Consider the following 14,740-nt stretch of genomic DNA (forward strand, 5'->3'; position numbering starts at 1 on the left):
TGAAAGGTATCAGGTGTTGCACCTGTACCATAGTATTAAATCAACAAAGGAGCAAACAAATACTTGTTTCTTGTAGAAGAGTAGAATGGAAACCGGTGGAAAAGATGACAGTTTCGCTTTATAAGAAATAAATGCAAGTCTGGAGTAAATTAAACTCATCTGTTTGTCTTAGGAGAAAGAGATGCTTTGGTGAAGGTGGAAGAGAACTAAAACCTTGCAAGCCTGATAAACATTTTGGAGTTAAAGAATGATCAGCCTGCTTCACAAATCTGAATTATACAGCCATTTCGCCAAAATCCTGTCACTTACGTAGACTGCTGGGAATGACCTGAGTTTTACTAAAGAATACTGTTTTCTGGCTGAAAAAAATACCTTCCCTGAAAGGATTTCTTTACTGTGAAAAAAACCACATATGTCCCCTTGGAGCAAAGAGATGTGCACAGGGAATCTGTGCTATGAGCTTCCAGTTTTGTGAGCTACATAAACACTCGTGTTCCTTAACACTCTCCTGTTTTGTGAGAAATTATATTGTTTTTTTAAAGATAGTTTTTGTTTTCAGCTTTCTAACCCTGAGGATTTAATGGCCTACAAATATTGTAAAGAATAAAAATGTTCAAAGTTGATTCCATACTGTCACTCTAAGTACGTCGTGGTAGTACTGCTTTTTTACTAATGTGACTTGAGTTAAATGACACAATGCTCCATCTTTGTTCTACTTCACAGTTAGCAAAAGACAATCTTGCAGCAAGATTGCAAATGGTGTTTCCCACTAAACTTCAAACTACTTCACATGCAGTTTAAATGTTATTACATCCTGTTCAAATGCTTAGCAAATTTACCCCATTTAGGGATCAGCAAACTAATGCCACACATATTAAGTATCTCAGAAGGTAAAACCAGCAGACCCAGGTGTCCACCCTCAGTTCACATCTGTGGAAAATCTTCTGTCAACCTGAACACAGTTCAGTGTTAGGAACAGTCTGCTTTTCAAACCTGACCATATAAAAGGAACTTCATTTCTATATCTATCACTCTGGTAACAGTACTACCAAGAGGTGATTTATCACCTTCCTTCCCCAAAAATGCATGTATTAGATTATAAAAGTTGCTGCCTCTACTAATTCCTTTGTTTTATAATTCCTTCCAAGCCCTGCATCTGTTTTGTTCTATCTTGTGATGAGCAGATGTACTATTCTTTCATTTGGAAAAGCACAAAATTATCAATTATTTTTCTTATAAATAGCAAGGATCATTATCATTCTTCTAGCCAGGTTTAAGGATAACTGCAGTGTTCTGCTTCGATAGATTGTGGTTCTACTTGTTTATCCACTCCTTCTTTTCAGCTAGTAGCTTATGCTGTACAGACACAGCTGCCTGAAAAAAACAGACCCAAGTCAGTTCTGGAATCCATACCTGTATATATGAACACAAATGCATGTATGGAATAGTATGTCCCAGGTGTAAAAAGACCTTGGAAATAGGAAGTTATGATTACCAATGTGTAAAATCGCCCTGGAGATGGTGAGGGTATTACCAGTACTGGGTCTGGCTGAAGAATTTTCAATACTTTTATGACTTCCTCAGCATATAACACATTACTCCTTGATAAGTGTTAGTTATTTCTTACTGAAGCCATGCTATTATAAAAGAATTTCTGTAATAATTCTTTAAGATATTTAAAAGTGTAAAAACATTTCCATACAATATGTGTCTATCAGAGTTGAACAAATCTTTAGAACATTTGTGGCCTACCTGGTCTATAATATTGGCACTGAAGATGGCTTCTTCCATGTGTCTTTCATCAGATTTTATTACTGATCGTATACTGTTCACTACATGACGTACTTCTGGAGGGAGATTACAGTTTGAATGTTCCAAAAATTTTGCCACTAAAATTTTTGTATCTTTATAGGCCTTAAGGTCCACTAAAGAGTGTGGTCGTTCTTTTGAGACTGTTTGCAAAGCCTTTGGCTTTAAGTGTAGATCAGTGTTCCTTGTATCCCTCTGTTTTCCAGCTGGTAGGAAACTGCTCAAAGAATGCTGACATGCAGAGGCAGCCATATGAGAACCAGAAACAGGAACTAAAAAAAGGGGGGGAAGAATATCTTTAAAGTAATAGTTCGATGATTTTTTTTAAAGAAGAAGAAAAAAAAGCAAGTCAAGAATTGCTACAAAAGGTTTTACTTTGTCTTTTTTTAGTGTTTTTTTCCTGGAGATAATAACAACACGTAATCAAGGAAACACTCCAAAAATGGGTAATTTTAACCAGAAGTTGGGTTACAATTTACTCCCATGAGCAAGAAAGACTGCATTTAGGTGAGTGAGAGGGTAATTAAAGTACTTCATAAATTTCCAACATTTTTGTTACATCTACGTTTAGGGATTTCAGTTGACATTAATGGTAAGGGGAAGCACCAACTAATCAGTGTTATACATGTAACTTGCAATGTTTTAGCTTGCCTGACTTTAAGAACCTAGTTCCCCTTCTAGTTAGACCTCACAAATAAGAACAGTGAATATGAGTGATCAGCAAGAAATAGAGATAGCAAAAACACTAAACTAAAACGGAGACTTCAGTCACAGCATTTGTGATTTGTGATCAAAGTCTGCTTCCAAAAAAACTGCAATTCTGTAACAGAATGAGAAAATTTTGCATGCACACGTCATGCTTGGGCGAGGGAACAATCAATTTTCCCTTTTCACAGTATGCTGTGAGACAAACAAACCCAATCACTACATTCAGTACAAGAACAGCACTCTGTCAGTAGGTGGGCTCTATGAACGTGTGTAAATACGATTCCATCGGTGCTGTACATTGTGGATGTAGTGAGTGATTATTAAAGTGATTTTTACCTCACATCTTCTTGATCTTATTCTCTGTATCAGAAGCTTATCTAATTACTTTTTTTTAAAAAGAAACCCACCTGCTTTAGAAAACTGATCTCACCTGTTTCTAATGTGGCTGAAGATCCTGCATCTTGATGCTGTCTACATATAGGACTCCAGGCACAATGATCACCTTTAAACAAAGAGCCAAAAAGAGCACAGTCAAGCCCTATTATCTGTTAAAAGCAAGGAAAAAATACATCTGGATCTTTTCTCATTACCCTTCCTGAATGAACCTACTCAGATGAAATACTACTTGCAAAAAGTCCGTTCGTGAAGAGAAGCTACTGTGTACACAGAAATATCCTTTCAGTTATTAAACACAGACAAAAATATAGTTCCATGTTTGATGGTTTCCTCTCTGTTGTGCTGCTCACTTCCAACGTATTTTAGGCCTAGATACTGAAGTTACAGAAGGCTCAGTGATTTCTAGGGGCAGAATTCAGACCACACTGTATTCCCTTGGTGAACATAGTTTATCTTTAAAATAAAATAAATAATGGAGAAACAGGAAAGATGAAGCCTTTTTTTCCTATAAAAATAGTCTTTTGTTCTTTTTTTTTTTTAATAAATATACTTTCATTCCTAGAAGAACAAATGCTATCCACCACAGATTAAACTGGGTAGGCTGACCACTATGGTTACTGCTGATCTAATTAATAACAAATGGTTACAGAGCATCCGAACACAGCTCTAAACATAGTTGCCCTCTAATGAGAGTGTTTCTGTGATGCTAGCACAGATCAATGATCATGGGATCACAATACACATCAGCACAGTCTTTGTGATCTCAAGCTTGTGACAGTCAAGATGAAGTGTAAACTCTCCCATTTATGCTATGCCTATTTACATCTGTTTTCAGTACTGACAACTACTTTAGACTTCTTAGCATAATAGCAGAGGTTTTCTTCCATTTCTTCTGGGAAAGCCTGACATGAAAAGCTGGTATAGTCCTTTCTGGCAGAGAGAACAATTCAACAAAGGCAAGCATGCTACAAAGACAGAGAAGTGGTGAGAAATTAAGACACTATTACATCTTTCATTTTTCTTTCCACTGAACATTGCACTGGAGTCATACAGATGGCTGTGAAACAGAGTACCAACTCAGCATGCATAGTAGGTGTATGCTTTCTTTTAGCCTCCCCTGACTCATACTGTGACACATCTAAGCCTGCAAACTACAACTACCTTAAGTGTGCTCCAAATCTACGTCTGTCAGTGTTACTGGTGCCATACATTAACTGCTGCACAGGCTTTATCTTGCCAAAACTGCAATGTTACATAGTGTATGGCCCACAGAATTATGAGCATTTATTATATATATCTATGTATTTAAAATCAAGCACAGAAGTATTAGAAGTACTACTAAGCATTTCAAAATTTTGCAGTAGACTCCATAAAGCAGCAGTCAGTCTTGAAAAATCTAGAAGCTACCACAAGCAGCTGGTATATGGTAAATTGTGCCTCTTCCAATCTGAGCGATTTCCAAATGATAGACAACAAAAAGTGAGGAAGGTGAGCAAAGTAGTGAAAAATGCAGACAAAAATTTTGGTAAACTCTGTTTTGCCAAAAATATTAATGAAATAAAGATGCAAATCAAATCTAAACTCAAATGCCTCTCAAACATTTCCTTTTAAGGCATCTTCCATACGCAGAGCAGCAAACTAGGCCAGCACAGACACACCAAGTTACTCCCATTATCCCCCTTTGCCACACGTTGTAGAAATACTGACACACATCTCTGCATTGTTATTAAAATCTTTGCTAAACCCAGTTAAATCTCTGTAATTTTCAACTCTTGTTCTCAGCTTATACAGGACTAGAAACTTGGAATCAAAGTAATTCCCATAAGAAGAGTTAATTAAATAATGCCACTCCTCCAGAAGAGATGATGGATGTATTTAGGACATGTAAAAATAAAGGCAGAGCATCTGTTATGGCAGGTGTCCCAGAAGTCAGCTAGAGCACATAGATATGGCTGCCTACATTAATATCTCTGTCAAACACTACTCAAAGAGCATATGGAGCACAATATGGAAAACTTGCAGAGTGGAATCTAGAAGAGAAAAAGCTGTTGTTCTTGTGTTTGGCCCAGCAGAAAGGATTCTGAAATTCCTACTTACTGCCTGCACAACAGCTTCATAGAACCTATATATCCTAGCAGATATAAAATGAGCACAGACTTCTAGATTAAAGATCTACATTTCCTCGACAGCATGCTGAGGCCAGATTTCTAAAGGTAGTTCAGTCAATTACTGAACTAGGTATGAGGTCTCTGAAATTCAAAGGAAGAGAATAATGATGCAGAAAAAAACAGAATCAACACTTCTACATAAAACTAGCTATATCAGCATTGTGTACTTTTTTTGAGGTAGTCAGTTCTTCCCTTAGAAAACCCAATGAATGCTTCCGTATCAGCACAACCTGCCTAACAAAGCCTTCATCTTTGCTTTCAAATCACTTCTCCACGTTAACCTCTCCGAACAGCTTATATGCCTTCATAAAACCTGTACTTCTCAAATGCCACTTCCACATTCTGGAATGTGGAACATTCTGTTATTATTTGATCAAACTTCTCCCTACTAAATCAAACATATATTTTCCATTAACAAGCAGATTTTTATGAAGATACAGTATTCAGCTAATAATTCCTCTCTTCTCCTCTACTTGTCTTAAAAGAGATTCTTAACAGATGCTTATCTTCAGTCACAAGCTCTCCTTTTCTTTCATCATCTTGCTGTATGCCTCAGCCTCTCCTTTCCTACTCTAAAACCTTTCACAATACAGTCCAATATAGTCACATTGTGACTGCCTCTGAAATACAACTGTCCATGTCAGTGTCACCTTCAGGAAACACATGACAGCTCAATTAATCATTTCCCAAAGAGACCACAGCTACTGTTCAACCATTTGGTTTAGTTTCTCAGTATAGCACAAACAGAGAGGTAGAAGCACCTACTCAGGAGATGGCTTTCTGACAAGTGCAGAAAGACTAGGACCTTCTTTCAGAATTCAGAAAATCCAAAATTAATGTCACTGTCACTTTATACCACCTCCATTCTTAAAAAATTTCAAATCTAGAAGCTGTGTATGGAATTAAATTTCCCCACAGGTAAGTCAACACAGAAAAATGTTTCCAATAACTTCCAGCAGCACCAATTGCATCAATCCAACACCCCTCACTTGTTGCACACTCCATCAGCCTTGTTGTACCACACGTACCTTCTATATAAGACGAACATGATACAGGATCACTAGTTGATCGGACAATACTTGAAATGCGGTGTTTTGTAACATGATGCTGCTGGACAGTACTCTCAGAACTGCTTGCATATGAAGTATTCGCAGGCCCCAAACGGGGAGCGGTGTGGGAAGGGACAGAAGGCTGGCTAAAGACCCCACAGCAGATTTTCATTTGTTTCAAATGTAATGAGACACTGCGTTCTTGAGCAGTATTCTGCAGTTCTCTTTCTGTGGGGCTGAAGTTCTCTGAGGAACAGTCTGAAGATCTGCCATGGGCACAGTTTTCATTTTCCTGTCCTTGAGACTTGTCCATAGAGACTCTGCTGTGCAAACTGACATCCTCATCAGGAAAACCTTCTGAGCGAGTTCTGTGAAACCTGCAGCGGGTGCTGTAGTCCAGACTGCTGCAGCTCTGGCCTGTAGCCCCTTTACAGTTTGTACAGGAGGGAGAAAAATCTGAAGAACGGAGAGATCCTTGAACTTCCAGCGAACAAAGATCTTCAGAGGAGCAGCTATGGTCTGGGATTTCAGCAGTTTCGGAGGTCATCAATGAGGTGCTCTCAACAGAAACTGCAAAAGAGGAGATTCAGAGAAAAATAAAGGCTTCGAACATCTTCCTCCTCCTAATTTCATCATATAGATGGTTTCAGATGAAAATGTTCCCTTGTCCAAATAAGTATTTGGCTCTGCATTATTCCCAAATTTGTGACATCTACATAATGATTTTAATGTTATATTAAAAACGTGTCACGTGCACTGCTCAAGTTGCAGTAGTTTTCTGGATCACTTATATTTGTGATAGGTCCCCCCAGTTTTTTGCTTTTTTTTTTTTAACCTAATGACATTCTATTTAGCTGAGACAGAGTTTGAAATGCCCTGCACATCAACAAACATGTTAAGGAGACCTCTTTTAGAAACTCTTAAACCTGCTCTGTGGTGCTACTCATCTATGTCACTCACATCTATTCTTCAGGCAGCAGGTTTCTTGTCCTGGCCTCTAGAAGCCATGCAGGAGGAAGCTACGTGGACCCCTCACTGCTGACAATGAGAAGCCAACTGCTGGTTATATGCATGATTCTTCAAAAAGAAATGACAGTTGCTGCATCTGCCTCAGAGGCTTTAATCAAAGTGAGTACATTTCCAGGGTAGCTATAGAGCACACTTCGTTAAAAATGACTCCTCTTTGATTTCCTCTGTGTTTCCAGCCATATCTGTTTATGGCTAGGAAAAGGTTCTTCCATGAATAATCTGGAAGCAAATCCGTCTTTTTCTACTGGGAATGGCAGAAGAGAAGGAAAAGTCCACTCAGAAATCCAGTGCTCTCTCTCTTTCAATAATGCTATGATTACCTTGTGTGCTGAAGCCCAGGGTCGCATTCCTTTCACCCAAGCTTGATTCAGATACTTGCTGATCAGTACCAGTGACCTAAATGAAAATTGTTTAATGAAACAGCACATCAATCTGCAGCTTACCAAAATGAAGTACAGCACTAATAATCTGAACAATACATCTGGCAGCGTGAAATAACTACCTATTGCTATTCAGATTGAAAAATAGAGTATTTCACGTCTTTGTGTCAGGAACAAACCCAGTGCAAAAGAACACGCATGAAGCAATTTTTCACTTTTCTAGAGTCTACAGACTAAATTCATCTTGAATACATATGCAGCTGGGGTTGCAGGCCCACATTACCAAACACAAGTGTTTGCACTGCTTAAAACTAATGGTGCTATTAGCAAACTGAGTACTGTGCATTTTTCCATATTATGTTTTTTTTCCCCAGACATGACACCACATTATATCACCCTAAAACAGGATGGAGAATAACAATCAATGATAAAAACAAGCATAGGAGATTTATTTTTCTCTAATTATTTTACAAGATGTTAACATCCATCACATTTCTAAGCCCTCTAACAACACCTAACCAAGTTTGGCAAGGTAGGCTGCTCTCCAGCCTATCAGAGATTGCTTTTAGAGTCATCTTTTTCCTAAAGAATAGATCTAAGTGGGTAACTTCCCTTCACTTATGAGAATTACGTGAAGACAACCCAGAACTGGCCCTGCTGATCCATGAACTCGATCCACAAACAACTAAAATTTAGAAAATTTTCTTTCTACTGATTTTAACAGAACCTTGCTGCCAACCTCATTCGATTTTCAGCAGTTCTTTGTGATCATGATTGGTATTAGGAAAAGAAAAAAGGTTCCAATAAACAGCTCATAACTACATATGAAAAATATCCAAAGACAAAGAAAATGTGACTGGGACATTGATAACCATCTTTAGCAGAAAGCATCTAATCTATTTCTGTAAGGCCGTAATTAACTACTAAAAGCTCATTACTGATGATTACAGACTTAAGAAATAACCATCAATCACTTCTTTGAAAACCTTTTAGTCAAGAGCTTAATTTGTATCTGGCCTTCTAAAAAATTGAATGTGACACTATCACTCTGAACCTATTAAGAAAAAAAGCTTCCAAGGCACATGCCAATGTAGATCAATGCATATACACACCTAAATTACTGTGCCCACTCTTTTTTTATGTATGTATCCATATCTTACTATGATCAAGTGGCCAAAAAAAAAAAAACACTTTCCTATTACAATTTTAAAAATGGATTCTAAGAGTGTGCAAATATAATTTTTTTTTTAAAGTACCAGAAATCTTCAACCTCACCATTACATGGATAGGGGATTTGGAAACAAAGAACAGGCAAGATTAGTCATGTTTTTAAAAATATGCTTGCAAATTTTTTTGTGATATTTCTTCATCGAAGCAAATTTATATGTGGTAAAAAAAAATCTGTGGTATCATTTTAAGTTGCAGACCACTTCTGGGAACTCAGAGTGGAAGTGTTCTCCTTACTGTCTCAATCCAGCACAACAGTTTCATGTACGCATAGTCTTTAGGAAAAAAAAAAAAAAACTTTTTTTTCCACTATAGTGGCATTTTAGAAATGTTCTGCTGCTTGTGCTGAAATAGCAGCCTCCATCAAGTAGGAGATTTGCAATAAGCTTACTGTCAAAAATGGAAACTGTAGTTTTATTTTCAGATCAGGAAATGCAAGAGCAAGTTTACAGAAGCAAGTGCAAGCTTGTAAGAAGAATGTTAAGTTTGGGAAATGTTTTGTCCAAAGCAAGAAATGCTCTTTGGTGCTGGACAAAATTTGATAAGAAAATAAATATATTTGATTTCTCTAACTAGATTTCTGATTAAATAATTTTTTCAAGTGTTTGGTATTTGCTTGCTAGGTTGCGTCATAAATTCTTAATCACTGAAAAAATAATATTGCACACAAGAATCTAATGAGGTTTAACAAAGCCAAGTGTGACAGGTTGCATGTGTGAGATGAGGCAATCCCAAATACAAGTACAGGCTGGGAAAAGAACTCAATGAGAGCAGTTCAGCAGAGAAGGATTTGGGGATCCTGACTGACGAGAAGCTGAACACAAGCTTTTGTAGCCCAGAAGGCCAATGATATCCTGGGCTGCATCAAAAGAGGAGTGATAGCAGGGAGAGGGAGGGGATTGTCTTTAATGATGATGATTTTTAAGACTCCTTCCAACTTAAGACATTCTACGAATCTATGCTATACCTGCTGAAATGTTTACTGACCTCCTACACTCTCTCAGTCACCTGGCAGATGCAGTGACATGGTCTAGCACCTTTGTCGTGGTCTACTATCTATAGAATCAGTTGTGAAAGTTGAGGTTTTGGCATATCTCTCCTAGAGAAAAAGAACTATCTGTAGCTTTGATCTAGTAAATCTAAAATAACTCCCAAATACACTTCATATGCATTCTGAATTGATTAATCTTTCTTGAGCAAAGGAGAATCACGGTTTTAACTGTAGGAGGTAACAGTGGCTAATTTTAGTTAGGTCACAGCTGCATACAGATGGCAGGTGGGCTTACACAGTTTCCTGCACTGCCTAGAGTAACAAAGATCAACTTGCACATCCTCAGACATAATGGTTGGCAAATTGTCACTAAGTTAACAACAGAAAAAGTGAGAAAAAACATGCTCTAAACAAACCTGTACAGCCTATAATCTAGTAAACCTTACAAAATAGTCACTGGTATAATTTATCCAGAACCTTAATCTGTCTGTTCTTTACTACATCCTCGTCAATTCTTCCCATGGAAAATTGCTTGGAAAGCTTTTTTTTTCCATGGTCATAAAACCAGAATTCCTAATCAGTACAGATGACAACAGCAATTTTTGTTTAGATGCAACTGGTTAAATTAGCACTGACATTTATTGTGCATGAAATGCATGAGTACTGAGTCTAATTTGACAGAATTTAATAAAACTCCAGGGAGTTCAATCCATCTAAAAACAAACAAAATCTATTGCTTGATGATCAGTAAGAGATTAATAATTATTGTCGCGTAATGGCTCCCAGAAGCACTTCTGTAACTAAAGCTCTGCTATGATTACCATTGCAAAGTCTGCCTAAGGGATTTATAAATCTAGTTATTTCAGTTCAGTTTGTCCTGTGGCTTGATGTATACTAGATGGGAACATTTGTACCACATAAGCATTTAGGACTACATTTGATTCGTCTTGAAGATCTAAAACTGTCTTAGACTCTGGCTCTATTCCTTCATTCACAGATTGATTGGGACACTGTCTGCAAAAAATGTTAGAACTTATGCCATCAAGAAAAGCATACAAATACAAAGTTGCTGTGCAGGCTTTAGTTAGCAATGCCAATGTATCTCACTCTTATACTCAGTTCCTGCTCCTACTTTGCTCCTACAAGCATTCCTAACCGGCCACTACCAGGCATAAATACACTTACTGTGTATTTACCACCACTTAGAAATCTAAAATCACCAGGCCTTACCATTGTGTGACAAACACTTCTGGAATTCAGGTAGCCCCAGATGAATAGGTGAGGTATTGACAAGGACCCCAGACACCGAAAAATAGAAGTTAATACATCTTCATATCAAATCTGGCGCTCTCTTATAGCAAGAACATGACTTTGCTACTTCAAATTAGTTCATTCTGCTTTTGTCACATGCTAATGTTATTGTGCTACTGGATGTTGAAGCACATGCAAAGTGGAATCTCAACTACAAAAGTGCCCAAAGCAATTTTGTGCTCAAGTATAGACCTTTCTTTAAACCTTAGTGAGCACCACATTTAACTTCTTTTCACATATACGATTCTTCTCTTCCCCTCAATTCATCTGTAATTCATACCAGTTCTGCCAATTTTTTAATTAATTTCTGAAAAAGATCAGCTCCTCCAGGACTTGCAGGTTCCTCTGACTTACTGCAAAGTCAAAACAACGGAACACTGATAAAACACATTTTGGCCTTGGAAACTCCAATTTTGCTGTTCAGCAAAAACCTTGAAAGCAGCTTATGTAGGTTCATTTTATGTAAGCTTGTACATTTTAACAGACAGTGGAGGGCAGGATAGAATGAAAGAAATGGAGAGGTTGTCAGAAGCTGCTTTGTCAGTGAAAGTAGTAGCAAAATTAGGCATATCTAGAGTTTTTAAAATTGTACTCTGCTCAGGGACTGTGCAAATAAACTTTTTTTCCTCTCAGAGACTTTGTGAATGTATGTACTTTTTGCATGTAACTATTGGTTTTCTTTGCTTGTTTGTTTGTTTTTGTGCTTCCTGCTGTGGTGGGTTTCCCCAGTGTGAAAAAATCACTAGCAACTTCTTCATTTTGGAGAAATGCCACTAATGTCCAATAAGCAACAGCAAGATTATTTGACTCCTTGAGTTTTTAGTGAATTCTGCCGTAAATTAGAGTTTATAAAAACAGATATAATTATTTAGAAGGCCATTCCAGACTATTCAATTATGACAAGTCACTTGAAAGAAAATTTTGCTCAAATTAGCTTTGGTTGCACCTAGATATATTACGATTCTAGTTTCACTAGAGCTGACACTGTATAGTAAAACACAAGGCAAAACGTATAATGCAAGTATTTGTCTGAAATACAATGGATCCTTTCTCATAGTTCCAATAAAGTTGTTATATACTCTAAGGAGTATTTAGATTATTTTCACTGATATTTCACACATGAAAATCTGGAGACTATGTAGTAAATTCCCTTGAGCTTGCTTACCTGACTGGCAGGTGTTTCTCCAATCACTGCCTCATAAGGAGGTGGCAGCTCAGTTGGATACAGCATTCCTGGGCTGTTAATGGTGACTTCATATAAAGCACTGAATGGAGAATGAGGAAATTCCAAATGGAGACTTCTGCTTAAAAACACAGACAAGGAAACTTAGCTATTAGGAAATTACATTAGATCTATTCGGCATACTAATATCTGTACCACAATGACATAGAGCTTTCTCTGAATTCAAAGCCAATGTAGTACAAAGAAATCAACTGAAGCAGTTTATAAGACAGCAAAAACAAAACCTTCATTCACCTCTTATCATTAAAAACTGTTTCTTTTTGGATACCAGCCATCTGTTCTAGTCCATTTCTGTCACTAATGCCTTTCATTACTCCACAATAATGCATATACAGAGTAATGATTTCCTTAGAAAATTAAATCTCACATTCAACCTCAAGTGTACAATGTTAACTGTAAAAGGATTACCTATAAGCTCATTTTTCTTTAAGTTATCCTTGTCTGTTTATTGTTAGCCTTGTCTTTGCTAAGTTCAATCACTTCCTATCACAACAGTGCTTTAACAAAAATATTTCCACAAGTGTTCTAACAAGTTTGCAAAATATGTACATAATCTCTCAGGAAAAGCAGCAGCTAATGTAAGTGAATGGCATTATTTCCTTCATATTTTTCGAAAGAGTTTCATAGTCTGTAGCTAAGAACTATGGAATAACTAACTACAGGTAAGAAGAATCACCTCTGTGCCTCTACCACAGGTGTGCAGGTATATTCCGGTGGGTAGTAGGGTGGAGGTGGTATTGGTGGGATGAACTCATCAAAATCCAAAGTTTGATGCAGAACTGTCCCATGTGGAGTCATGCAGTCTGCATTGGCAGAATGTGGCCGCTGTGGCAGAAACTGAAAATGAACAGATAAAATTCCTTCAGATGGTAGGAAAATAAAACCATTTCCAATAGTAAGAATTGTAATGAAAGGTCAATCTTAGCAACTCTAGCCAATATCCTATTTCGTGAATATCCATACAGAAATGGTAGACACTTCTGGAAGCAAAACAGTATGTGAGATCTGCAAGGACTGAGAGTCAAATTACTAAAATATAAAGCAAAGTTATACCAAAGACAAAGAGATACACAAAAGATAATTACTGCTAGGGTGGAAAACACAAGTTTAAATAACATTTCAAGAACCAATTCTATCTTGTAGTACAATTTTATTATAACGCTACACAGCCAGCTGTATTTTAATAATTAACAATAAATAGAACTAGTAAAATAACTATTTTCATAGTTTTGTTTCTAATCTGAAAAGCCTTGTGCTTAAGATAATACTAAACAAACCTTAAAATAAAACTAGAAATTCACAGTTATATATTTATTTGATTTTGACTACAGCCACTCTATTTTTCACTAAAAAAAACCAGCAGTTAGAACTGTTCTTTATTATACCTATAAAATATTCTTAATAAACATTTATAGTTTGGTGATATAGACAGAGCACACATGCTAAATAAAGGTTTAAAATACTGATACGAACATAAGCAAAACTTTTATTCTACCTGAACATCTCAAAACTAGAAAAAAAACCAACATTATGAATAATGAGAAGTGATAATACTGTGGAGTACTGTCAATGTTTGTGATAAGAAACTAAGCAGCTTCTAGCATGGCAGTGATATTAAGACCTTTCTGAGACTGACAGTAGGAAGTTAAAAAAAGCCTATCAAAGTCTTAAACTACTTCAAGATCAAATACAGACCATTCTGCAGACCACATGGAACCCAGAGGCCTTGGCCTGGCTTTGTATGGTTGCCATGGAGAAAGGGGGATTTACAATAAAAAATGATAGATTTCTTTCTTCTTCAGACAAGATGTTCTTTTTGCTGTCATGCCACTATTTTGTATCACTAGGTAACCTGGTCTTCAACTCCTGCCTTTTAAAATCAGTGAGGTAAGAAAATTGGCTCAAGGCACATTTCTCTTTTAACACTGAAATTTGTGAACTGCTGTCTCATTCCATCATTACTACTTTTCAGGTAAATGAAAAAGCATTTTTGTAAAAATGAAAAATACTAATCTTCAGAGACCCCATAAAGGGTAATTTATTTCATTTTTAATGTCAGTTTCATATTTTTTTCATTTTTCCAGAAAAATTCTCATTGTCAGTTATTCTTAATACTACAAGTCATGTTGGTCTTCGGTATTTAGAAGGCTGAGCTACATCTTACTTCCACCAAACATGATCAATGCATTTTGCTTCAAAGGTCATATTTTTAATAATGCAACAAAACAGAGGGCTGGAAAGGACCTATTTCAATTACTTGGGAAAATGAACTAGTAGCTGCTTAGTCATTTGATCTCTAGAGGCATTTTCACAATTAGTAAATAAAGAACTTCCTCTGCAGAACACTTTCTATTATGTCCAATAACCAACGACTTTCAGACTTCGTAGTCTACTAATGTTACAGCAATAAGAGACTTCTACTTCATTCA

The 14,740-nt window shown here is 36.8% G+C and overlaps 1 protein-coding gene across 15 annotated transcripts in view; it reads right to left on the reverse strand.

Annotated features, from left to right (window-relative positions):
• Positions 1-14,740, reverse strand: part of ENTREP2 (endosomal transmembrane epsin interactor 2) — a 122,449-nt gene that overhangs the window by 22,354 nt on the left and 85,355 nt on the right. For all 15 annotated transcript variants that reach the window (XM_085234425.1, XM_085234431.1, XM_085234421.1 and 12 more), the window contains exons 6-11: positions 12,988-13,148; positions 12,234-12,369; positions 7,480-7,555; positions 6,110-6,700; positions 2,948-3,019; positions 1,753-2,081 (exon numbers count right to left, since the gene is read on the reverse strand). In XM_085234425.1, the coding sequence (XP_085090551.1) occupies positions 1,753-2,081; positions 2,948-3,019; positions 6,110-6,700; positions 7,480-7,555; positions 12,234-12,369; positions 12,988-13,148 (1,365 nt within the window). The remainder of the gene's footprint in view (positions 1-1,752; positions 2,082-2,947; positions 3,020-6,109; positions 6,701-7,479; positions 7,556-12,233; positions 12,370-12,987; positions 13,149-14,740) is intronic.

Source organism: Meleagris gallopavo, chromosome 12, assembly GCF_905368555.1.
Source record: "Meleagris gallopavo chromosome 12, MGAL_WU_HG_1.1, whole genome shotgun sequence".
Lineage (NCBI taxonomy): Eukaryota > Metazoa > Chordata > Aves > Galliformes > Phasianidae > Meleagris > Meleagris gallopavo.